The sequence below is a fragment of the Bos mutus genome, chromosome 6 (genome assembly GCF_027580195.1).
Source record: "Bos mutus isolate GX-2022 chromosome 6, NWIPB_WYAK_1.1, whole genome shotgun sequence".
Lineage (NCBI taxonomy): Eukaryota > Metazoa > Chordata > Mammalia > Artiodactyla > Bovidae > Bos > Bos mutus.
This window is the reverse complement of record NC_091622.1, coordinates 85,237,548-85,263,805: the sequence shown is the minus strand read 5'-3', so window position 1 is coordinate 85,263,805 and position 26,258 is coordinate 85,237,548. Positions and strand designations below refer to the sequence as shown.

General features: G+C 36.8%; 1 protein-coding gene across 1 annotated transcript in view; it reads right to left on the bottom strand.

The window, feature by feature from the left end:
* PRR27 (proline rich 27) overlaps positions 1 to 25,991 on the bottom strand; it is a 33,264-nt gene extending 7,273 nt beyond the window's left edge. Inside the window, exons 1-15 of the mRNA XM_070371895.1 lie at positions 25,941 to 25,991; positions 24,103 to 24,129; positions 23,293 to 23,313; positions 23,163 to 23,204; positions 22,747 to 22,773; positions 21,927 to 21,953; positions 21,478 to 21,504; positions 20,411 to 20,434; positions 20,270 to 20,314; positions 19,887 to 20,009; positions 19,335 to 19,361; positions 18,055 to 18,081; positions 16,330 to 16,353; positions 16,194 to 16,238; positions 14,970 to 15,089 (exon numbers count right to left, since the gene is read on the bottom strand). Of these exons, the coding sequence (XP_070227996.1) occupies positions 14,970 to 15,089; positions 16,194 to 16,238; positions 16,330 to 16,353; positions 18,055 to 18,081; positions 19,335 to 19,361; positions 19,887 to 20,009; positions 20,270 to 20,314; positions 20,411 to 20,434; positions 21,478 to 21,504; positions 21,927 to 21,953; positions 22,747 to 22,773; positions 23,163 to 23,204; positions 23,293 to 23,313; positions 24,103 to 24,129; positions 25,941 to 25,991 (657 nt within the window). The remainder of the gene's footprint in view (positions 1 to 14,969; positions 15,090 to 16,193; positions 16,239 to 16,329; positions 16,354 to 18,054; positions 18,082 to 19,334; positions 19,362 to 19,886; positions 20,010 to 20,269; positions 20,315 to 20,410; positions 20,435 to 21,477; positions 21,505 to 21,926; positions 21,954 to 22,746; positions 22,774 to 23,162; positions 23,205 to 23,292; positions 23,314 to 24,102; positions 24,130 to 25,940) is intronic.
* Positions 25,992 to 26,258: the final 267 nt, after the last annotated feature.

The following is a 26,258-nucleotide window of genomic DNA, read 5'->3' as shown; positions in this document are numbered from 1 at the left end:
ACTCAATATGCCAGCAAATTTGAAAGGCTCAGCAGTGGCCACAGGATTGGAAAAGGTGTTTTCATTCCAATACCAAAGAAAGGCAATGCCAGAGAATGTTCAAACTACTATACAATTGTGCTTATTTCACATGCTAGCAAGATAATGCTCAAAATCCTTCAAGCTAAGCTTCAACAGTATGTGAACTAAGAACTTTTAGATGTACAAGCTGGATTTAGAAAAAGCACAAGAACTGGAGATCAAATTGCCAACATCTTCTGGATCATAGAAAAAGCAAGGCAATTCCAAAATAATGTCTGCTTTTGCTTCATTGACTATGCTAAAGCTTTTGACTGTGTGGAGCAGAGCAAACTGTGGAAAATTCCTAAAGAGAGGGCAATACCAGACCACCTTACCTGTCTCCTGAGAAACTTTTAGGCAGATCAAGAAGCAACAGTTAGAACTGAGCATGGAACAGTGGACTGATTCAAAATTGGAAAAGTAGTATATCAAGGCTGTATATTGTCACCCTGCTTATTTACCTTTATGCAGATTGGAGTTGCTCAGTCGTGTCCGACTCTGCGACCCCATGGACTGTAGCCTACCAGGCTCCTCTCTCCATGGGATTTTTCCAGGCAATAGTACTGGAGTGGGTTTCCTTCTCCAGGGGATCTTCCGGACCCAGGTATTGAATCCAGGTCTCCTGCATTGTAGACAGACGCTTTACCGTCTGAGCCACCAGGGAAGACATATGAAATGCCAGGATGGATGAAGCACAAGCTGGAATCAAGATTGCTGGGAGAAATATCAACAACTTCAGATGTGCATATGATGCCACTATGACAGCAGAAAGCAAGGAGGAACTAAAGAGCCTCTTGATTAATATAAAAGAGGAGAGAGAAAAAGTTGGCTTAAAGCGCAACATTGAAAAAACTAAGATCATGGCATCTGGTCCCGTCTGTTCATGGCAGATAGGCAGGGAAACAATAGAAACCATGACAGACTTTATTTTCTTGGGCTACAAAATCACTGGAAAGTGACTGTAGTCACAAAATTAATAGATGCTTGCTTCTTGGAAGAAAAGCTATGACCAACCTAGATAGCATATTAGAAAGCAGAGACATCACTTTGCCGACAAAGGTCCGTATAGTAAAAGCTATGGTTTTTCCAGTATTCATGTATGGATGGGAGAGTTGGACCATAAAGAAGGGTGAGAGTTGGAGAACTGATACTTTTGAATTGTGGTGTTGGAGAAGACTCTTGAGAGTTTCCTGGACTGCAAGTCGATCCAATCAGTTAATCCTAAAGAAATTAACCCTGAATATTTACTGGAAGAACTGATGCTGAAACTGAAGCTCCAATGCTTTGGCCGCCTAATGCAAAGAACCAACTCATTGAAAAAGACCCTGATGCTGGAAAAGATTGAAGGCAGGAGAAGGGGCTAACACAGGATGAGATGGTTGGATGCCATCACCAACTCAATGGACATGAGTTTGAGCAAACTCTGGGAGATAGTGAGAGAAGCTGGAGTGCTGCAGTCCATGGGGTCATAGAGTCAGACATAGTGACTGAAAAACAACAACTACATCAGACCTCCAGCAATGGGACTTCACTTCCAGAGGAAGCCTAATCCAGTTTTGTATAATTTGAAAATGTAAACTATTAAGATCATCTGCCTGGAATTCTGGTTCCCTATAATTTTATTCTCCGCCAACCCACTGCCTTTCTGAATTCACTTCTTTTCCTTACTGCTTATTCATTTTCAGATTACACAACTTTTATTATTTTGGCATCTGAAAATTTCTTTTGAAAAGTTTGGCACAGTAAACTGCATACTCATTAACATGTCTATGCATCATTATCAACACTATAACTACAATATACAATTGTAGAATAGCTGTCTACACTTATTTGATGATTATACTATTGCTGCAATTTTAAAAGTCCATTTACTTACCCTTGCAAAAGAAACATACATGAGGCAGGCCCAAAGGAGAAACTTCATGTTGGTTGACCCTACGAACATTAATGTTATAAATTGATTGTTTCAGAAAACATACAATATATTTCATATTTTTCTTCTTTAGAATAATAAAAGTATCTATGGCTTTATTAGTCTGACAGAATGGGAAAGACTAGAGAGCTCTTCAAGAAAATTAGAGATACCAAGGGAACACTTCATGCAAAGACGGGCTCGATAAACGACAGAAATGGTATGGACCTAACAGAAGCAGAAGATATTAAGAAGAGGTGGCAAGAATACACAGGAGAACTGTATAAAAAATATCTTCATGACCCAGATAATCATGATGGTGTGATCACTCATCTAGAGCCAGACATCCTGGAATGTGAAGTCAGGTGGGTGTTAGAAAGCATCACTATGAGCAAAGCTAGTGGAGGTGATGGAATTCCAGTTGAGCTATTTCAAATCCTGAAAGATGATGCTGTGAAAGTGCTGCACTCAATATGCCAGCAAATTTGGAAAACTCAGCAGTGGCCACAGGACTGGAAAGGTCAGTTTTCATTCCAATCCCAAAGAGAGGCAATGCCAAAGAATGCTCAAACTACCGCACAATTGCACTCATCTCACACACTAGTAAAGTAATGCTCAAAATTCTCCAAGCCAGGCTTCAGCAATACGTGAAGTGTGAACTTCCAGATGTTCAAGCTAGTTTTAGAAAAGACAGAGGAACCAGAGATAAAATTGCCAACATCCACTAGATCATGGAAAAAGCAAGAGAGTTCCAGAAAAACATCTGTCTCTGCTTTATTGACTATGTCAAAGCCTTTGACTGTGTGGATCACAATAAACTGTGGAAAATTCTGAAAGAGATGGGAATACCAGACCACCTGACCTGCCTCTTGAGAAACCTATATGCAAGTCAGGAAGCAACAGTTAGAACTGGACATGGAACAACAGAATGGTTCCAAATAGAAAAGGAGTATGTCGAGGCTGTATATTGTCACCCTGCTTATTTAACTTCTATGCAGAGCATATCATGAGAAACACGGGGCTGGAAGAAGCACAAGCTGGAATCAAGATTGCTGGAGAAATATCAATAACCTCAGATATGCAGATGGTGATTGCAGCCATGAAATTAAAAGATGCTTACTCCTTCGAAGGAAAATTATGACCAACCTAGATGGCATATTCAAAAGCAGAGACATTACTTTGCCAACGAAGGTCCGTCTAGTTAAGGCTGTGGTTTTTCCAGCGGTCATGTATGGATGTGAGAGTTGGACTGTGAAGAAGGCTGAGCACCGAAGAATTGATGCTTTTGAACTGTGGTGTTGGAGAAGACTCTTGAGAGTCCCTTGGACTGCAAGGAGATCCAACCAGTCCATCTTAAAGGAGATCAGTCCTGGGTGTTCTTTGGAAGGACTGATGCTAAAGCTGAGACTCCAATACTTTGGCCACCTCATGCGAAGAGTTGAGTCATTGGAAAAGACCCTGATACTGGGAAAGATTGGAGGCAGGAGGAGAAGTGGATGGCAGAGGATGAGATGGCTGGATGGCATCACTGACTCGAAGGGCATGGCTTTTGGTGAACTCCGGGAGTTGGTGATGGACAGGGAAGCCTGAAATGCTGCAATTCATGGGGTCGCAAAGAGTTGGACACAACTGAGAGACTGAACTGAACTGAAAACTAAAAAAATAAAAACCTATCAATTCTCTGATTTGATTTTAAGTTACTTGCTTATTTCAGAACCATAAAAATAGCGAAGTTTAAATGTAATTCCAAAACGCACTTTGCAAATATGTATTAGGTGTGTGTGTACTGAATCACAGCAGTCACGTCTGACTCTGTTAGACGCTATGGACCTTGGCCAGCCAGGATCCTCTGTCCATGGGATTCTCTAAGTAAGAATATTGGAGTGGGTTGTCATGCCCTCCTCCAGGGAATCTTCCCAACCCAGGACCCAGGGATCAAATCTGCATTGGCAGGTGGGTTTTTTTTTTTACCAGTGCAGCCACCTGGGAAGACCAAATATGCACTACTTATCTGATTTTTTTGCATCACTTGGTAATTGCAGTGAAGGAATCTTATGCTTTATTTCATTTTAAGTATAGAATACAATTGAAAAACAAATTGTTTAAAAATTAACAGTATAGTCTCTCTTCTTATGTTCAGTTCAGTCGCTCAGGTATGTCCAACTCTGCCACCCCATGAACCGCAGCAAGCCAGGCCTCCCTGTGCATTACCAACTCCTGGAGTCCACCCAAACCCATGTCCATCGAGTTGGTGATGCCATCCAACCATCTCATCCTCTGTTGTCCCCTTCTCTTCCTGCCCTCAATTTTTCCCAGCATCAGGGTCTTTTCAAATGAGTCAGCTCTTCTCATCAGGTGGCCAAAGTATTGGAGTTCCAGCTTCAGCATCAGTCCTTCCAATGAACACCCAGGACTGATCTCCTTTAGGATGGACTGGTTGGATCTCCTTGCAGTCCAAGGGACTCTCAAGAGTCTTCTCCAACACCACAGTTCAAAAGCATCAATTCTTTGGCACTCAGCTTTCTTCACAGTCCAACTCTCAATCCATAATGACTACTGGAAAAACCATAGCCTTGACTAGACGGACCTTTATTGGCAAAGTAATGTCTCTGCTTTTTAATATGCTGTCTAGGTTGGTCATAGCTTTCCTTCCAAGGAGTAAGTGTCTTTTAACTTCATGGCTGCAATCACCATCTGCAGTGATTTTGGAGCCCCCAAAAATAAAGCCAGCCACTGTTTCCACTTTTTCCCCATGTATTTGCCATGAAGGGATGGGACTGGATGCCATGATCTTAGTTTTGTGAATGTTGAGCTTTAGGCCAACTTTTTCACTCTCCTCTTTCACTTTCATCAAGAGGCTAATTAGTTCTTCTTCACTTTCTGCCAGAAGGGTGGTGTTATCTGCATATCTGAGGTATTGATATTTCTGCCAGCAATCTTGATTCCAGCTTGTGCTTCCTCCAGCCCAGCGTTTCTCATGATGTACTCTGCATATAAGTTAATTAAGCAATATACAGCCTTGACGTACTCCTTTCTCAATTTGGAACCAGTCTATTGTTCCATGTCCTGTTCTAACTGTTGCTTCCTGATCTGCATACAGGTTTCTCAAGAGGCAGGTCAGGTGGTCTGGTATTCCCATCTCTTTCAGAATTTTCCACAGTTTATTGTGAGTGTTACAAATATTAATTACCTACCAAAATAATTATAATCATTAAAACTTAGAAGAGCCCCTCCATCCTGTGAATTTATTATTGACCACAGTATCTCCAGTTATACATAGTACTGAATAAGAAATGGCAATATGATATTGTTAGGTAGGTAGAATAGGGAAAAGGAATCCAAAATGGCGGTGGCTAAAAGACAAGGAAGGTCAAAGGAAGGTCCGAGGACCAGAGTGAAAACTTCAGGCAGAACAAACAGCACTCCTGGCTAAGCCCAATTTGCATAGGGCAGGCCCAGGTGGAGAAAAAAAACATATAAAAGGAGGAGCCAAAGCACTTTCTCACGGACTCTCTCCCGCGTGCATGCCCCCGCCCTCCCACCTCACTCTCTCTCTCTCCCTCCCTCTCCACGCACTCCTCCACTCTCTTATTTTCAAGTCTTGGATTCTCCTGCTATCTTCTAAATAAAATGGAGCTGTAACACTGATTTGCCTAAGAGCTGTAACATGGTTTGTCCAAGACCGAGAGCTGTGACGCACCAAGGGCTTTAATGTCCATTGCTCCAAATCTTTGTTGTGACGAGACAAAGAACCAAGGAACATACACTCGTGTGACAATATCATACTGGTTGGCAGTGCTCAAGTAATCATCGGAGCAACATGAAGTTATTTAGCTTGATACACTCTTGAGTCATAATATTGGCTGCAGTGTTTATTCAGAGCAAGAGAATCCTTTCTTCAAGTGCATAATATTCTTTCTGTGGAGTCAATTAATACAAATCCCACTACTAAAATCCTCAAAGAAGAAACAAAAAGTGCTCATATACAAGCATAAAATATTTTCCTCATCTTATTCTGAGCTATAACATATGTCTGACATTCAGTAAAGAGAGTTACAAGATACACTGAAAGTCAAGAAAAAATTATGAAGATAAAAAGAAGCCATCAGACCAGAGTCAGTTATATAGATGTTGGAATTCTCCTTCAGGGGATCTTCCCAACCCAGGGATCAAACCCAGGTCTCCCACATTGCACGTGGATTCTTTACCATCTGAGCCGCCAGGGAAGCCCACGTGTAAACTTCATTGACCCTCTATTTCTGACTGTTACACTGAAAATTAGTATTATTAAGTCCATTACTTTGTGAGTCAACAAGTTAGGAAATCTGCAGATTATGTTTGACAGGTGGAAAGAATAGACATGAATAAACATGAGAGTACTCTTCTGTTATGTACAAGCTAATATCCACAAATGCTAGGTGACCAGAATACAGATAGAGCAGAACATATCTTGCTATTTTGTAATAATGGAAATAGGATACTTTATTCGTTGTTATTGACTGCTATGCTCTTGGAAATGTCAAGATGTTTAATTTACAAGAGAAATACTTAACAAAGATATGTCACTAACTATTGTTACCATAAGTATGCAATCCATCTCCAAAGTTTTGTAATGTGTTTTCCTGCTTTCATATGTTTTAAGTCTTTTTCAATTATAGGAGACCCTTTAGGTATCTATCTGTACCCATAATATAAACTTGCATCTAGATAGTGTTTGACAAATCCTTGAAGATTGTTTGTTGATTGAAAAAAGCAGCTACAATGAATACTGTGTTCCAGTTTAATCTGTGGTAATAAAATATTACCATCAGTCTTCCTTAATGACTCAGTGGTAAAGAATCCACCTGCCCATGCGGGGGACTCAGGTTGGGTTCCTGATCCCGGAAGATGCCTTGGAGAAGGAAATGGGAACCCTCTTCAGTATTCTTGCCTGGGAAATCCCATGATTAGAGAAGTCTGGCAGGCTACAGTCCATGCGGTCAGAAAGAGTCAGACACGACTTAGCGACTAAAACAACAAAACAAATAAAATATTAGGTGTGGAGTATACGGAATATATGGAATTCATTCAAGTGTCAGATAATGTTTTGATTACTGAGGACTTGATGTCTGCTTACACATTGCCACTGATATTGCTTACATTTTAATTTGGAAAGCCAACAAATATAGACAGGGTTTTAGAAGTCAACTGGGTATATCTGTTTAAATTTGGGGAACAGTAATTTAGAGCTGAATTTATCTAAATAATTAGGAGCTGATTTTAATCAGCCGATTGTATGTGGCAATTAAAATGTTTAAAGTGGACAATATGATTTAGGAAAAATATGTTGAAATTGAAAAGAAGTGGCTGTGGCCAGAGGCCTAGAGAGCATTGATATTTGTGTAGGAGAAAGAAATGGTGTATTTCCAGTAAGAAATAGCTAAATAAAGACAATTGTAAGAATCACCAGGACATAAATATCAATAGATCCAAATAGAATGTTGCCCCTGAAGACAACATATTTTTTTTTGCTAAAATTTCCTCATCCATAAGGTATAATAGTATTAAGAGTTATTAGTAATATAAGAGTATTGTTAATAGTTATAAAGATAATTGAAAGTGGAAGTGAAAGTGAAGTCGCTCAGTTGTGTCCGACTCTTTGCGACCCCATGGACTGTAGCCTACCAGGCTCCTCCATCCATGGGATTTTCCAGGCAGTAGTACTGGAGTGGATTGCCATTTCCTTCTCCAGGGGATCTTCCCAACCCAGGGATTGAACCCAGGTCTCCCACATTGTAGACAGATGCTTTACCATCTGAGCCACCAGGGAAGTCTGCACATAAGCTGTTCAATAAGTTTCAGATGTTATAATCATTTTTATTACTTTGCCCAGTGAACAACACTGAACAGGATAGAGTACAGGGAAATTTTAAAAAGCACCAGAGGAGCTATTAGTTTTGAACCAGAGAAAGATCACCACAGCCCTTGAGATTTGAAGGAGACAGTTAAAGTTATGTTCAGATTGAGATCAAGTTAGTGAAGTGTAATGCTAGTGAGGTGGATAGTGTCTAGGATTGATAAACTCAATATTTGTCAATACAGTAGAAAGGTAATTTTTTTTCAGTAAGATAATTAGGAGTTTAGAGAGAGTTGAAGAAGGCAGCTAACTCTAATGCCAAGACAACAAAGATTGGTAAGCAGTCTTTCATGACTAACATGTTTAGAAATGTTTAAAAAACAAACTTACTTTAGTATTCAGCTGCTTTGCATGAAGTAGCAGTAGAAATTTAGTTCATGGTTGTATGCTTTCCAGTAGCACTAAGTGCAGAGGGACAGAAGAGTTACATGAGTTATCAAAATGATATTAAAAAAAAATCAAGGGTTAAGTCTGGGCTGTGTAAGAAAGGAAGTGAGGAGAATAAGAAATAGAATGGAATATATTCAGAGTGTTAAGGGATGGAGTGTTCTATGAAGACAAAGTAAAATTCTCTTAGCTTCTACCCCTTCCACTCTTTCAAAATATATGGCATGTGTACCCTTCTTCTGAGAAACCCTTCAGTGTTCAGCCTGAATAGGAAAAAAAGTGGGGTTAAGAGGGCTTGGATAGAATGGAGTACAATGAGAAGGTTAAAGGACAGGAGTAGTCTACTGAATCAAAGAAATCTCCAATTTTCAAATCTTTTCATCAAAGATACATATCATATAATGTCACTTGCTTATGAAAACTCCTCCAATGTCTTCCCATCACAAGCAAATATTTCACAGAAATTTCTAAGCTCAAATAGCTTTCATCTTTATTCTTTCCTCTTTAATTCACTTTCCTTTAAGTTCCCTATCCGTCTGTCTTCTTTGGATATGTCACCCTTCTAGAGTTTTCTTATGTTCCATGCATGAATCCATTTGTTTTTGCTATTTCTCCAGTTGTTAATACCATTAATAGGGGGCTTTGGAAGGTTTATGTTTCCAATGCCTGACTCCCTACTTTAGTGTGACAAGGTGACCAGAGACAGGAGGACTGAAGCCGCTGGTGAACGTTTGGGGTTAATACTGTGGCAGATGATGAGCACAAAGTTAAAAAAAAAAAAAAAAAAAAAAAGAGGTAGACTGATGATTTAATAATACTGTAAACCTAGCTGTGGTTGGAGAATATAATAAGTAATATTTATGAGAAATAAAATTGAATTACTCAGAAAGTGTATGGTTCTTTTGATGGTAGTCAAGGTGGTTCAGAGTTACTGCTAGGACTTTTTTATATTATAAGACTCTTTATATTATAATCCATGAAGCCTTCCCCGGTGGCTCAGCAGAAAAGAATTTACCTGCAATTCAGGAGACCAGGGTTTAATCCCTGGGTCAGAAAGATCCCCTGGAGAAGGAAATGGTTACCCACTCCGGTATTCTTGCCTGGGAAATCCCATGGACAGAGGAGCCTGGTGGGTCATGGGGTCTCAAAGAGTTGAACATGACTTAGCAACTAAACAATAAACAATATTATAATCCACAGCCTCATGGGCCAGTATGAACGATGGAAATGATGATTACACACCAAAGAATGCACTTGAAATTTTATTTTCAGAGGGAAAGAAAAATATTTCTATAACTCAGAAAGAGTAGGGAAAGGATTTTAAATAATCATCAGCTAAGTTTGTATGAAACCACCATATAAACCCAGTATATTCAATATAAACTAACAGGGAGAGTATAAATAATTCAGGAAATACTCTGCGATTTGTCTTATTGATGCGCCACTCCAAACATGCTGGTTGTATGAAGTAAAGTGGTAGATATGAAACTGTAGAAGATAGATTTTCCAGTCCAACCTGAAAAGGAAAACAGAATACTACATTACCTATTGATCTATATTCAAGAAATAATGTATGTCTATATACAGAACCCACACATACTCATCCATACTAGTTTAGCAGAATGTTATTATTTTTTTTCAAACTTTAAAATTTATTTTGTATTGGGATATATTTGATTAACAATGTTGTGGTAGTTTCAAGTGAACAGCAAAGGGATTCAGCCACGCATACATATGTATCCAAAATGCTATTATTTGTAACTATTATTAATATTTCCTAGTGTTCAATATGATAACTTAGCACATGGTAGGATTTTAATAACTGTTTGTGAAATAATTTAATGTTTGAGTGAAAACTGATAGCCAGTTTCTTTAACCCAACAAATAAAAGTAGTATTAATATTTATATTTATTTATAAAGTGGTAAATATTTACACTTCAGCAACTTTGAAGGAACATTTAATTATTCTTATTTTCTAAATAATTTATTAAACATAAAATGTTATTGCTTCCTGCACCTAAAACCCTTTAGCCTAATTGAAATCTAGATTTTAATAAAACAAAATCATTATGCAAAATGACAATGGGCTGATACGTTAAGAAATTGCTAAAATTATTAAATTCTTTAAAACTGACTTGCAGTTTTGGTTTCTCTGTTTCTTTTGTCATTTTTCTATCAGTTTGATACCTTTTTTTTTCCCTTTGCCATTGCTTTGCTTAGCCTATTTCTAATTATCTGAAAGGACTTACTTTAGGACTTATGTTTGGTGCATCACTGGATCTTTTTGTACTACCACATATTTCTGATGTCTCTAACTTAGCATCTGGTACCTTGTACTGCATTTCTGTGACTTTGTCTAGAATAGAGCTTAATGAGGATAAGTTTGGTACCTTATTCTTGTCTCCTTCATGTCTCTCACATTATGGAACACATAATCATTGTTTTTAAATGCAGAATAAGTATATAAATAATGATAGCAAAGTGAAAAAGGCTATTTATTAAACACAACTGAATATTCAGCTCATATTCATAATGGTTATTCTTTTTTTTCACAGAAAATTATTTTGCGAAGTAGTCTGATCCTTTTCATCATATGGAGGGAAAAAATGATATGACAAAGCAAATCAAGTTTGTGACAACATAACCTAAAGCCAAAAAAGTGTTCTAAAAAAATCCCCTAGTTGGACTTTGTTTGTAGCTTGACATTAATAGTGGAGTGTTTGAATCCTAGAACTGGAAATCTGTGTTGGAGTCTTGGCTTTTCCACTTTTACATGATGATCATGAACAAGTTATTTAATTTCCATGGGGCTCAGTTTCCTTAGGAGAAGGCAATGGCACCCACTCCAGTACTCTAGCCTGGAAAATCCCATGGACGGAGGAGCCTGGTAGGGCTGCAGTCCATGGGGTTGCGAAGAGTTGGACATGACTGAGTGACTTCACTTTCATTTTTCCTTTCATGCATTGGAGAAGGAAATGGCAACCCACTCCAGTGTTCTTGCCTGGAAAATCCCAGGGATGGGGGAGCCTGGTGGGCTGCCGTCTCTGGGGTTACACAGAGTTGGACACGACGGAAGCAACTTAGCAGCAGCAGCAGCAGTTTCCTTATCTCAACGTGGCTAATAATATTGGCTATGTAGGTTTTTGTGAACAAGAAATTTAATATTTCTTCAGTGATCAATGCAAAGAAATAGAGGAAAACAACAGAATGGGAAAGACTAGAGATATCTGTAAGAAAATCAGAGATAGCAAAGGAACATTTCATGCAAAGATGAGCTCGATAAAGGACAGAAATGGTATGGACCTAACAGAAGCAGAAGATATTAAGAAGAGATGGCAAGAATACACAGAAGAACTGTACAAAAAAAATCTTCACGACCCAGATAATCACGATGGTGTGATCACTGACCTAGAGCCAGACATCCTGGAATGTGAAGTCAAGTGGGCCTTAGGAAGCATCACTACAAACAAAGGTAGTGGAGGTGATGGAATTCCAGTTGAGCTATTCCAAATCCTGAAAGATGATGCTGTGAAAGTGCTACACTCAATATGCCAGCAAATTTGGACAACTCAGCAGTGGCCACAAGACTGGAAAAGGTCAGTTTTCATTCCAATCCCAAAGAAAGGCAATGCCAAAGAATGCTCAAACTACCGCACAATTGCACTCATCTCACATGCTAGTAAAGTAATGCTCAAAATTCTCCAAGCCAGGCTTTAGCAATATGTGAACCGTGAATGTCCTGATGTTCAAGCTGGTTTTAGAAAAGGCAGAGGAACCAGAGTTCAAATTGCCAAGATCCGCTGGATCATAGAAAAAGCAAGAGAGTTCCAGAAAAACATCTATTTCTGCTTTATTGAATATGCCAAAGCCTTTGACTGTGTGGATCACAATAAACTGTGGAAAATTCTTCAAGATATGGGAATACCAGACCACCTGATCTGCCTCTTAAGAAATTTGTATGCAGATCAGGAAGCAACAGTTAGAACTGGACATGGAACAACAGACTGGTTCCAAATAGGAAAAGGAGTTCGTCAAGGCTGTATATTGTCACTCTGTTTATTTAACTTCTACGCAGAGTACATCATGAGAAACGCTGGACTGGAAGAGACACAAACTGGAATCAAGATTTCCTGGAGAAATATCAAGAACCTCAGATATGCAGATGACACCACCCTTATGACAGAAAGTGAAGAGGAACTCAAAAGCCTCTTGATGAAAGTGAAAGTGGAGAGTGAAGAAGTTGGCTTAAAGCCCAACATTCAGAAAACGAAGATCATGGCATCCGGTCCCACCACTTCATGGGAAATAGATGAGCAAACAGTGGAAATAGTGTCAGACTTTATTTTTCTGGGTTCCAAAATCACTGCAGATGGTGACTGCAGCCATGAAATTAAAAGACACTTACTCCTTGGAAGGAAAGTTATGACCAACCTAGATAGCATATTCAAAAGCAGAGACATTACTTTGCCAGCAAAGGTCCATCTAGTCAAGGCTATGGTTTTTCCTGTGGTCATGTATGGATGTGAGAGTTGGACTGTGAAGAAGGCTGAGCACCGAAGATTTGATGCTTTTGAACTGTGGTGTTGGAGAAGACTCTTGAGAGTCCCTTGGACTGCAAGGAGATCCAACCAGTCCATTCTGAAAGAGATCAGCCCTGGGATTTCTTTGGAAGGAATGATGCTAAAGCTGAAACTCCAGTACTTTGGCCACCTCATGTGAAGAGTTGACTCATTGGAAAAGACTCTGATGCTGGGAGGGATTGGGGGCAGAAGGAGAAAGGGACGCCAGAGGATGAGATGGCTGGATGGCATCACTAACTTGATGGACGTGAGTCTTGGTGAACTCCGGGAGTTGGTGATGGACAGGGAGGCCTGGCGTGCTGCGATTCATGGGCTCACAAAGAGTTGGACACGACTGAGCGACTGATCTGATCTGATGTAGGTTTTTGTGAACATGAAATTTAATATAGGCAAAGGGCTTAGGATTGTGACAAGCATTGCAAGGCCAATAAATTACTACCACTGTTACTACTGGTTTTTCTGAAACCTACTTTGTCCCATTGCAGAACACATACAAAGAACAAGAAATCTTGAGTGAGACAGAATGCTGAGATTGGAGATGACTTATATACTGCAAGGACAATATCAAGGAAAAAGTGACTACACAAAAAAGCAACATTGATGTATACTTGTTTCCATGACTGTTCATCATGGTTTTCAGGCAATGTTTAAAATGTCAAAGAGAATCACTAGGAGAAGTAGGTTTTATGTGTTTAAAAAAATAATGATTTTTTCCAGAGAAAATAATGCTTGTTTTAAGCTAACTCGTGTACGAAAACTGTAGTGCATATCTTTCACCAAACTGAAATTCTGGGTCTGAGCTCTAAGGTGACAGGTTAACATCCCTGTGACCATTATGCTTGTGACAATTTCCACCCAGAACTCTTGCTTCTGACTGAATTTATCATCAGCTATAGAGAACCTTCTCTATAATTTATTTTCAAAATATTTATAAAATGCATGCAAATATACAGATCACTTACATTTGTGAATCCAGGAGGTATAAGCAAAATTTAAAATATTTCATAAACCAAGTATGACTTAAAGTTGAAGCTATATACTTCCCATACGGCATTACTGTTAAGAACCTGCCTGCCAATGCAGGAGATGTAAGAGACATGGGTTCGATCCCTGGATCAGGAAGATTCCTTGGAAGAGGGCATGGCAACCCACTCTAGTATTCTTGCCTGGAGAATACCATGGAAGAGGAGCCTGGTGGGCTATAGTCGATAGGATCACACAGAGTCAGGCATGACTGAAGCAATTTAACATGCATGTATATTACTTAATATTAGTCATCCTTCACACAAAAATCCCAATTATTGTTTAAATTATAAGACTAAAGCTACTTACCATAACCAGGTAGAAGCAGTTAATTCCAGAATCTTAAAGGTACCTCTTTAAAAGAGAAAGAAATAACATGTTTTAGCTAACTGCTTATAATAACAAACAAAAAGAATATTTACAACTCTGTGGAAATATTTAGAAAAAATTTTGGCACATTATATTCAAACTACAGATACTAAATTCTTATTTTCTCTAATCATGGGGAAGATATCTTTAAATGCTATATGTATATCCAATGAAGTAAATCATATTTAAAAATCCATATAAATGAAGCGACTTGCCCCAAATCAAAAGTTCATTTATGTCCGGTCTTCTGGATTCCAATCTTATATTTTTATATTAAATTCTTGGTTCTCTAGGTTCAATTTCCTGCTCTCTCCCTTATTCCTTATGTTAAAATACATTTCCTCAGTCACATTTTTTAAAAAATGAAACAAAGGAGAAATGTTAATTAGAGTTTGGTCGGGCTACTTTTTGGAATTTCAGATACTTTTGTGAAATGGAAGTAATATTTTCTATGCTGACCCACCTTCAGGAAATGCTCTAGAATCAACTGAAATAAGCAAATACTTATGAAATTTAAATCCAGTGCAAGCACAATGTATCATGTTAATTCTCTCTGCTTATTGTAGCTCTATTCATCCTATATGATTTATAATTCAATTTCCAGCCTAGAACATTCATTTAATTTTGTTTTAGCTTTTACTTTAGAACTTAGAATTTTATTTCCATATTTCATTTCCCTATCTTATTTTTATTACAAAAGACAACTCAATTTTAAAATTAAAAATAAAAGGGAGAACTCACCACATAGGGAATAACCTTTGTCTTAGGTTGAATCCATGGCTTCATAGCTTTCTGATGCTGATAAACAGTCTTGAGATACTGGGGCAAGGCGAATTTCTGGTAACGCTGGCTGATTTTTTTCTAGGAAAATTATAATTATTCCATTATCCCATGTGTCAGAACACCTGGACCTAACCAAATAAAGTTTTACTTGGATAAATTCTAAATGATACCAAACAGACTTAAGCAAAGTAAAGTTTATTCATATAAAATTATGTTTACTTTTATAAAATAAATGGTAGGTTTAAAAATATTCTTTGGTTATTTCAATCTCTAGTGCCAAAATGCTTAAGTGGGAAAAAAAGAAAAAAAATATTTGTGTAAGAAGGCAAGGGGATAATTTCTTAACAGTGTCTTAGATTGCAGCTTCTTTTCCATACCTCGTGGAAATACCTTGGTCCTTAGAGTCATATAGAATGTGTGATTTAACTCAGTAGAATCTGCAACACTGAGCCAATTGTTAATCTCTGAGTGTCATTTATTTTATAGAAGTAAATGATAATATATTGCCTGTCACCTATTCTGTAATTCAGAGAAGGCAATGGCACCCCACTCCAGTACTTTTGCCTAGAAAATCCCATGGACGGAGGAGCCTGGTAGGCTGCAGTAGATGGGATCACTAGAGTCGGACACGACTGAGCGACTTCACTTTCACTTTTCACTTTCATGCATTGGAGAAGGAAATGGCCACCCACTCCAGTGTTCTTGCCTGGAGAATCCCAGGGACAGGGGAGCCTGGTGGGCTGCCGTCTATGGGATCGCACAGAGTCGGACACGACTGAAGCGACTTAGCAGCAGCAGCAGCAGCAGCAGCATTCTGTAATTAAATATCCCTCTCCTCTGTGTTCTATTTTGAACCATTTATATGGGTACAACTATAGATTATTATAGAGATTAAACACAGTGGTACCTGTCTTCGGGATAATTTCCTATTTTTACAAAATGAAAAGTCAGTGAGTTTTTAGAATGACGGGTTGGGTGGATACGTGGCAATAGTACAGTTGCTACAATGGGAGAATGTTTTTGCAATAGTTTTCATAAAGTATAAGGAAGACTTATAGAAATTAGAATTTGTTTAAAAAAATGTGAGTTTTTTTGTTTTGCTTTGTTGTTGTTGAGAGGATTGTGGTTCAGTGGTATCCAAGCTGAGTCTGAGTGTGCTCAAATGTTTGTATAAAAACTTACCAGAAAATTTAGGCGATTCTTTTCTTCTTCAGTCAGTTTAGTTTTCTGTTAATAATAAAAATAAACTGCAATAAATACAAAAGCAAATATTATAGGATAGCATGTAATTAATTTTGTTTGAAGAGAAATTACTTACCTTAGTGAATACTTCTGTTGATTCCTTATGGAAAAAAAAAATGAAAATCAGCTTTACTTGAATAGCCCACCAGTAATTTTGTCTGCATCATTACAGTAGAGAACTAGAGCTAATTATTTTTAACAATTCAAGGCTAAATCACTGCTATCAAGTAACAAAGTGCTATTTTATAGAAATTTATTATGAATTTAATGAGTTTGAATATGCATTATCAGAGCATTCTCTGTGTCCATATGACAATTGACTGAAAGTATGTTTTGAGTTTCCATTTACGTATATTTTTCATATAATGTCAAATTCTCATCGAGTATAGCAGATGCAAAGCAAGGGAGTAGAGGAGAGAGGGAGAGAAGGAGGGAAAACTAAAACAAAGCAGGCTCTTGAGGTATGTAGCAGAGCTTGCATATCCTTTCTGGGAAGACCATTGTTTTTTTAATGGCTGTGCCTCCCTGCGTGCTAAGTCACTTCAGTCCTATGTGACTCTTTGCAACTCTATGGACTATAGCCTGCCAGACTCCTCTGTCCATGGGATACTCCAGGCAAGAATACTGGAATGGGTTGCCATACCCTTCTTCAGTCAATCTTCTCAACCCAGTAATCAAATCTGTGTTTCTTGTCTCCTGCATTGGCAGGCTGGTTCTTTAGCGCTAGCGCCATCTGGGAAGCCCTTTTTAATGAGTATGGACTCCCAAATTGAAAGAAAAGGTAAGGCATGCTCCTAAAGCTCTCAATGAGGTTGATGTTGGACTGTGCCTCAGGCCATAAGACTGTGGGCCACAATCCATGTTTCATCCTCTCCTGGGATGTCTTCCCATTGCGTTTTTCCACTAGACTCATTCTAACACAGCAAGTGTTCTTGTAACTGTGATTTACACAACTCATAACCCAATCCAGTATTCAACCCCCTAAACAACCAGAGAGATTCAGGGTAGAACTATGGTGAAGGCAGTTGACAGGATGTTTATTTGGCATTGGCTTATTTGAAAAATGCCTGTTATTAATGAATCAGGGTCCAGCTGAACATTGTTAAAAGCATGGCTAGAACAGCTACTCAACCCTTTGGATGTACTTCCTTTCAGATCTCTAAAATGACTCTGAATCTGTGTATTTTTCTTACATGTGTTTTTCTTTATTTTATTGGCTATTTTGATGTGGCTCTGTTAAAAAATTAAGTATTAGCAAATACCTAATGTGCTTAAAATAATTAACAGCAGAAAAGTGCAATAAGCTAGTTGGTTGTTTATTTTAAAAGTATATATTTTCTCACTGGATGAACTATTAGAAGATTCTGGGAGAAATAAAAAAATAGTCAAAATTTGGGGACCAAGACAATTGAATTTTTAGCAGTATAATTTTAACATTTGTGGAGTTTTAGTTCTTTCTCATTTTACAAAAAGAATAATAGTATAATAGGTAAAAAAGAATTGAAGTAAAATATCTAGTTCAAAAATAGTAAAAATTTGATTAAAAAAAGAAAGAAGCAGTGGAAATAATATAAAACTTTTGTGATATAGAAAAGTCTTGTTCACATGGAAGGCCTTAATTGAAAGAATTCAAGACAATTGAGAGGAACAGAGTTAAGTGCTGGAGAAATATAATATTTTTAAATAACTTACAAATATAACTCTATTTTATTAAAAGCAGAATGTTTCAGATAAGCCTAATTATTGATATTAGATTTTGAAAATATTAATTAAAATAGCTTCTATAGAAATAATATCTTACCATGTCAACGGTCTTCTTTGAATTTTCCTTAAAAAATAAAAGAATTAGACATTTAATTCCCACTGTATTGTCTATACATAATTTCCTTTTGACTATATTTAGAAATACTCCTCTTTTATAAAGAATAATTCAATTTATTTTTATTGCTTTGTAAATCACTGTTGTATCCCAAGAATCTAACATAATGTAAAGGGCATAATGCTGGCTAAATGCATATTTCTTAAGTGAATGATGAATGACATATCTCATCAATGAATCAATAAATACATAAATACATTTTATCTGACTGGTATGCATAACCACATTGTCTCCTGATTATATTTATGCAAATAAATAATATTTTATAACTAACAACATAAAAAGTAATTTCTTAACTGTATTTAATGTAAGTGGTTTTGACTTGCTTCCTGAGAGGAGTTGGCAGATACCTTAAGAAAAAATTGAAATGATACATTTTAGTCTTACTTATGAAATTTCGGAGAAGGCGATGGCACCCCACTCCAGTGCTCTTGCCTGGAAAATCCCATGGACGGAGGGGCCTGGTGGGCTACAGTCCATGGGGTCGCTAGGAGTCGGACACGACTGAGCGACTTCACTTTCACTTTTCACTTTCATGCATTGGAGAAGGAAATGGCAACCCACTCCAGTGTTCTTGCCTGGAGAATCCCAGGGACCAGGGAGCCTGGTGGGCTGCCGTCTGTGGGGTCGCACAGAGTCGGACATGACTGAAGTGACTTAGCAGCATGAAATTTCTATTTCTCTTTTCTCAAATATTTTATTCGTTATGAAGTAGGAATAAAACTAGGCAATTTCTTGTGTGATGTGAAAATGTGTTTAATTATGTGTGATGTGCAGGAAGACACTTGGATAACAGCAATTTATATGGATGTGAATTAATTTGAGTTCTTATTTCAGAATAATACATTGGATTTCTCCCACTCTGTTTCTAAAATTTAAGATCTATACCAGGTCTCATGGTGTGATAGCAATATTAATGGTGAGTTATAAAAAGAGAAGTAGTAATAGCATTTTGACAAAGTATACTAGCACAGATCCAATCTTTGTATCCTTCAATGTGTACATTTTTGTTCTGCCTTCCCCAGATTTTTCTTAGGGATCTAAAGTTCCAGTTTTTCAATCGGAAAGATTTTTTCAATTTTTATGTAAATCCAGATTTATTGCTTAAGCAACTACATCAAAGACTGTCTAGTACAGTGTATAATAAGTCAATAATATCTTACTAGTTATCAGATTATTGCCTTTGGAGGTAAATGCCTTACCTCACTGGTGGAGAGCTGCTCTCTGTTCTATAACCAAAAAAAAAAAAAAAAAGGACCATGAAAACTTTCATTATTTATTCCTCATATGAGAAAACATTCCTTAAAACAGACTGTTTTATGAAAGAAAGTGGTAGAGAGAACCTGGAACCTAGGTAAATTACTTCATTTCTTTATATTTTCTTAACAAAGCAATCTTTTTGTTACATGAAATTAATGATTACTATCTCCTCTTAGAGAATTGTTTGAGAAGCCAAGCAAAATGATATAGAAGCATACTCTTAAGACAGGTATGTTCAATTTAAATTAAATTACTTATTTGTCACTTTGGTTGCTATTGTTATTTGTTACTTTACTTGAGCTATTTTTTGTTTGTGATTTAATTTCTGGACTATAAGATTTTTACAGTTGTTCTACTTTCTAAGTTAAAACTTGTCTCTTTGGGACATTTTATCTTTAGACATTTTACAAATCTTTATCCTGAACTCATCCCTCACCAAAAACAAAAAGAAAAACAAATAAACAAGAAACAACATATAAAAAAGCAGCACTCACCAGAGTGGGAGTAATGGGAACAGCATTTCTCTTAACCTGATCCCATGGGTTCAAAACAATTGGACCTTGATACAGATACTGGAGATACTGGGGGAACTTCTGATAAAACTGATTGATTTCATTCTAGAGAGAAAGAAAATTATCAATATTTATTCCAGTATTGAATCTTCTCTATGTGTCAAAAGTAGATTATAGAAGAACCAAGTTTCTTAGAACTTTATTTAATTAGATAATTTATACAACATGGCAAATTTACCTAACAAGGGTTGTTTAGTAACATAAAATTTTCTGTAACTGGGATGGAATAGTTATGTGAACATTTGAGAAGAAGCAGTGGTACGATGACTGTTTACTTGAAGTTATAATTTGTATGAGAACTTTACCAGTGCTTTCTGGTAGTGCTTATCGTCCACAGTAATCTTAACTTCCTGTTAAGAAAACAAAACACTTGTTATAAAAATATACAAAAAGAAAACAAATCTGGGCGATATGAATTTCATTTTATTTGAATGAAAATTAGTTACCTCTGTGGCAACTTCAGCAGATTCCTTCAGGGGAAGAAAAGGAGGATTAACTTAACTTTCATGATTTAGTCTTAGCATTGTACTAGAGTAGAAAGGGCAATTCATTAAGTATATTTAGAATCCAAGCTACTACTACTGAGAAATTACAGTATTTATTCAGTTCAGTTCAGTTTAGTAGCTCAGTCGGGTCCGACTCTTTGCGACCCCATGAATCGCAGCACACCAGGCCTCCCTGTCCATCACCAACTCCCGGAGTTTACCCAAACTCATGTCCATAGAATCGGTGATGCCATCCAGCCATCTCATCCTCTGTCGTCCCCTTCTCCTCCAGCCCCTAGTCCCTCCCAGCAGCAGGGTCTTTCCCAATGAGTCAAGTCTTCGCATGAGGTGGCCAAAATATTGGAGTTACAGTGTTTATTAGAGATTCAATAAATTGAAAATTCAGAGTCCTCAGTTTCAAAGAAATAACATGTGACTGAAAACATGTTTAATTTTAAAGTTTTCATCAACTCTACATTATTCATTCAATATCAAATGCTTAAGCAGTGTAGACAGGTGACAAACAAGGTTACAAAGTCGGCCTAGTGAGATGTGGCAAACTGAATCCAGCATACCCTTTCTAGATGACACATTGGTATCTATAGGAGGCCATTGGCTCTCCATTCCAGACAGACCCGTGGCCTAGAAAAACACTAAAGCAGGCTTCCTAGATGTTAAGTAGGAAGTCTTCAGGCTGTGCCTCAAGGCTCTGAGCCAAGGCTATGGTTCTCCCTTTCCCAGACAGCTTTCCTCATTGTACTCATTGCTTGGCTATTTCTATCAATACCAGAGCATGTCTTTACTTCTTTCCTCTGGCGTCAGATATTTGATATCTCTGTGAAAGAACACCTATGTACACCAGGGTGTAGATAGTCACTTCCCAGTCTCCCCAGTATGACATTAAGTTTGGGTAAATGATTTCTCCATTGCTCACCCTATTTGCGATGTTAACAACAAATTATTACACACTGCTGAAAATCTATTTTGGATGAACTTGCTATTTGATGTTAAAAGAAAAGGTCTCTTACCTCACTAGATGAGCCGATAGAATATTCCTTGAAAAAAATAATATATACAATATAAATCTGGTTACCAGAAGAAATGCAAACATTATTCTTTGCATGTTAATATTTACTCAGGATATGTCTCTTATTACAAACATGATCATTAGTATGATAAGTTAAAAGGATTAAAATAAAAGCAATGCAACCAGGCTTCTTGGCTGCTTGTTTTTAATCACCTTTAGCAAATAAGTGGAAGAGATAAAAATGATCATATATTTAAATGTAAGTGGCTCAAGAGAATACACAGTGATTTAGGTGGACATTACTCAAGTGGACAGGGAAAAACTGTCATTTTGAAGCAACTTATAAATCATTTTTCAGTTTACTAAAAAAGGAAATTTAAACATGTTTTTTAGAATATTACATATTGGTAATATGAACAAAAAATGTTCAAATGTATAAAAATTTCTCACCTCTTCATTTGCGTTCCTTACAACTTCCTTAAAGAGAGAAGAAAAATAATTAGATGTATTTCCCCACAGCATTGCTATACTAATTTCTCCTGAATATAAAAGGAAAAATTTCTCTCTCAGTAAGAGATGCATTAGACTGGATTCGCTTTCATTGTATGAGTTTTGTATAAGTTATAAAAGAATTTCCTATTTGATGACAGTGGTATTTATTTTTGTTTACTGTGCTTATTGTTGTATCCGCAGCGAGTCTCATAATTATTATTGTATTCCTACAGACTGAGATAATGTTGGGGACATAGTTCTTGTTGAATAAAAGATTTATCAAGTGAATGAATGAATATACAAGATACCTTTAGGCAGGGCATGGATAGGTTTTTCTTTCTCATTTTAATAGTCATTTCTTATTGTGTATTAGGAAAAATACATCACTAGGCCAACTGACATGCTTTAGGAAGCAAATATGTATTGTTTCTATAATAAATTGATTGAGTCAGTTTTAAGAAAATATTGCAACAGAAAAAGAATTTTAAAAAAGAATAAAATAAGTTTGATACTGAAAAACACTAAAAGATAAGTTCTTCATTCTTCATAGATTCTGGGAATCAAATGTGTTAGTTGATTCATGCAAAGATATATTTTCTTCATTTAATTTAGTCATAGAATTGAGAAGACTAATTTTGGTCTCATTGTTTAAAGATAATCTTGGTTTTCAAGTTTGATTGATTTGAAATATATTTTCCAAATAGAGGTTAATTTCAGTGTAGTTCAAATACTATAATATTTTACTTCACGTTATGCTACAGATGTGAAATCTGTATACCTTGCAGAATGTGGAGCAAAGGTTCTCCTAAAAGAAAACAAAGCCAAAAGGATATAACATTTATTGAAATGTAGTGTAATACATACATCTTGAGCATACAGTTATAGCAAAGAAAATATGATTTTGTGAACAAAAGAGTACAGAATTAAGGAAGAAAAGTAAAGATGATGAATCTTTAACAAGAAATTCTTTCAAAGATATTCTGCTTTAACATTGTGGCTCAAAAATGGCTCTCAAATCTTTTCCCAGAATTCCTTTCATTAGTATATAGCATTTAAACAAAACAATGAAAACATCACCATTTTCACAATCACAATCATAATTCTCTTTTTGACTGAATGAGAAAGAGATCGATGTTTGATAGAAAAGCTGTCTCATCAGTGAAAGATTAATAGTCTAAAGTAATCAAACTTTACCTTGCTGGGATTAATGGCCATATTCTTTTCCTGCTTATATGTCTACAAAATAAATAAATTTATTTTATAACTTTGATTAAATAAAGAAAGTTAAAATATATTATATTTGACTTAAGAATTTGGTACTTACTTCCTGGGAGATGATAGATTCCTTAGAAAAAGAAAGACAACATTACTCATTTACCTAAATTGAATTCATATTAGCTTAATAATATATCGATCTACAACCATTATCTATGGAGTAGATAACATATTAGTCTTTTCCTGAATTACTGAACAAAATTAACTGATGTTTCACACCCTCTACATAACTATTATATTTCATATACCTAACTCATTTTGCGTTGTGCTTTGGGTTATGAATATCTGAATCAAAAACTTTACTAAGTATCATCCACAGGGAAGAAAAAATAGGTTTTCTATTTCCTCTGTACAATTTTCAGTGTTTTTTTCATATTATTATTATCACATTTTTTTCTGTCTCTTGAAGAGAGATTAAACACATCACAGGAAAACAAGAAACTGCTTAGGTGACACTGGAGGTAACGGTGGGAACCTATTATGTACCCATAGCTGGGAAGTCATTTAGGAAGTAGCATGGAATATGGCTCCAGAAGAGCTTTAGTCCTTTTTGCAGAAACATAGAATGGATCCCTGTCACTGTACTCCCAAAATATTCATCATGACTTGTGAACATACCTCATTAATACTGAGACATCTTCAGAAAAAAATGCACTAATCTAATCTTGGTGACTTGAATGTGAAGATTTTTGGTCTTTATTCCTCTCTATATACCTTTTCGTTATGGTCGCACTTCCAGTTTTCTCTAATTCTACAGTTCTAGACTCACTGGAGAAAAATTATTTTAAAGACAATAGTTTAGGTCATATTCTGTTTTTACTAACCTAAAAGATTTTCTGTTGATACTAAAGTATCTTACCTCACTGGAGGAGACATGTTCCATCGTCTACAAACAAAAGCAAATACAGTTCTCAGTTTTATGGTAGATTTAAAATGCCAAGGTATCTCACTATTTTGTTTTGTTTTTATCATTATTCCTGTTTGTTTTGATGGCAAGAGACTTTTAGGAATTTGTTTCTGGAAATGTATGATGTTTAGTTGAATTTTTTCATTATTATTATAACATTATATCCTATAATATTACCAGCAAATCATTTTGTATGTCAAACAAATCCTTTTTATAGCTTAATGTAGTTCTTGCTTTTAGGAAGTGTTGGGTTCTTAGTTTACCCTATTACAGTTTAAAATATAATTTATGTGCACATGAGCTACAGAATCTTAAAATGTTTATAATACCATGATATTTTGTTTTATTTAGTTTTTGTTAATTGCTAGATTTAGTTACTCTTAAGGGAAAGACTGAGGACAATTACTGATTTACAGAGAAGAGTAATTAAGACTAGGAGATTATAAATAAGAAACAATGAAACTTGGTGTAAAACTGACCACTGAAGCTTATTTTATCTTATATTCATCTAACAGGAATTCTTACTGTAGCTAAGCTCTTGGCTTGGCTTTAGAGACTAACAAAGTTTTCAAGATTGATGTGTGAGGTGTGGAAATGGAAAGGAAGCAAAGAACTCTGGTCACCCTGACGATACCGTACATCTGAAAAGTGAAAGTGAATGAAAGCATCTGACTCTGCGACCCTCTGGACTGTGTAGTCCATGGAATTCTCCGGGTCAGAATACTGGAGTGGTTAGTCTTTCCCTTCTCAAGGGGATCTTCCCAACCTTGGTATCGAACCCAGGTCTCCAGCACTGCAGGCGGATTCTTTAGCAACTGAGCCACAAGAAAAGCCCAATCTGAACTGAGTGAGAACTGGGCATGGGAGAGGTGTTGGCAGCACACACTGCAGGGTAAGGGAAGAAGCCCAGTTGCTCCTGAGGGAGCTAACAGATTACAAGCCTGTATCTTCAAAGCGCTTCATGTGAAGCATCTAGTCCTTCTTTATCATTGTATGATATGAATATTTCTGTAACATTCTCACTAGAAGATGTTGCTTTGAGAAATGAAGGGTTGACTTTGCATTAGGTTATCTGGCAAGTCATTTTCAAAGTGTTGCTGTTTAGTCTCTCAGTTGTGTTTGACTCTTTGCAACTCACGGCCTGTAGCCTGCCAAGCTCTTCTGTTCAAGGAATTCTCCAGGCAAGAATACTGGAGTGGGTTGCCATTTCCTTCTCCATGGGATCTTCCTGACTCAGGGATGGAGCTGGAGTCTCCTGCATTGCAGGTGGGTTCTTTACCACTGAGCCACCTGGGAAGCCCAACTCCTAAAGTTAGCACTATTCAACACATCATTTGCAAAGGATCCTTGTTGCTGAGCTTCTGCAGTCAAGAATGATGAAATTCTGACATATGCTTGAGACGGTTTGGGAATCTACATTTTCTCTGTGACTCTCCTGAACTTTAAAAGAAGTCCTTGTTATGGTTCCATGTTTCTTACTTTTAAGAAGTGATTCTTGGAGTGAAAATATTTCCCCAATAAATTCAAATGTTTACGGAAGAAAGTGTACGTTTTTTAACTTTGAACTAAAACTCTTTCCAATCGTAGGAGGAGAACACTTTAGAAGTGGTATTTTTGTCCATCTTCATAACTTACATAAGGCAGGGCCAAGGCCGTCTTTGATTATAGGTTTCAAAGTTTATACACTCCCTCTCTATTCCCTGCTGTCTACCCCTGACATTATCCTTATAAACAATTTAATATTCTTATATTTACATAATATATTCTCATCTGTATCTTATTATACTTACATTCTTTGCAAGGGCAACAGCCAAAAGGCAGGTAAAGATGAAGAACTTCATGTTTACTTTGTCCTGTGAGATAGACAAGAAGCTAATTAATAACAGTTTTACTCTCCTTATAATCACACATTTCCTCATTAATTATGTATTAAATTATCTTCAGATAATTAGAAAAGGGCAATGAAGACTGATAAAAGTAGATTCATTGAGAAACACATGGATTTGAATACGATGAGTTCTTTACAAGAAGAAATTAACACAACAAAATGTAAAACCTGGAGAAGGAAATGTAAAATCTTAATTTCTAAATTGTGGAGGCTCATTTGG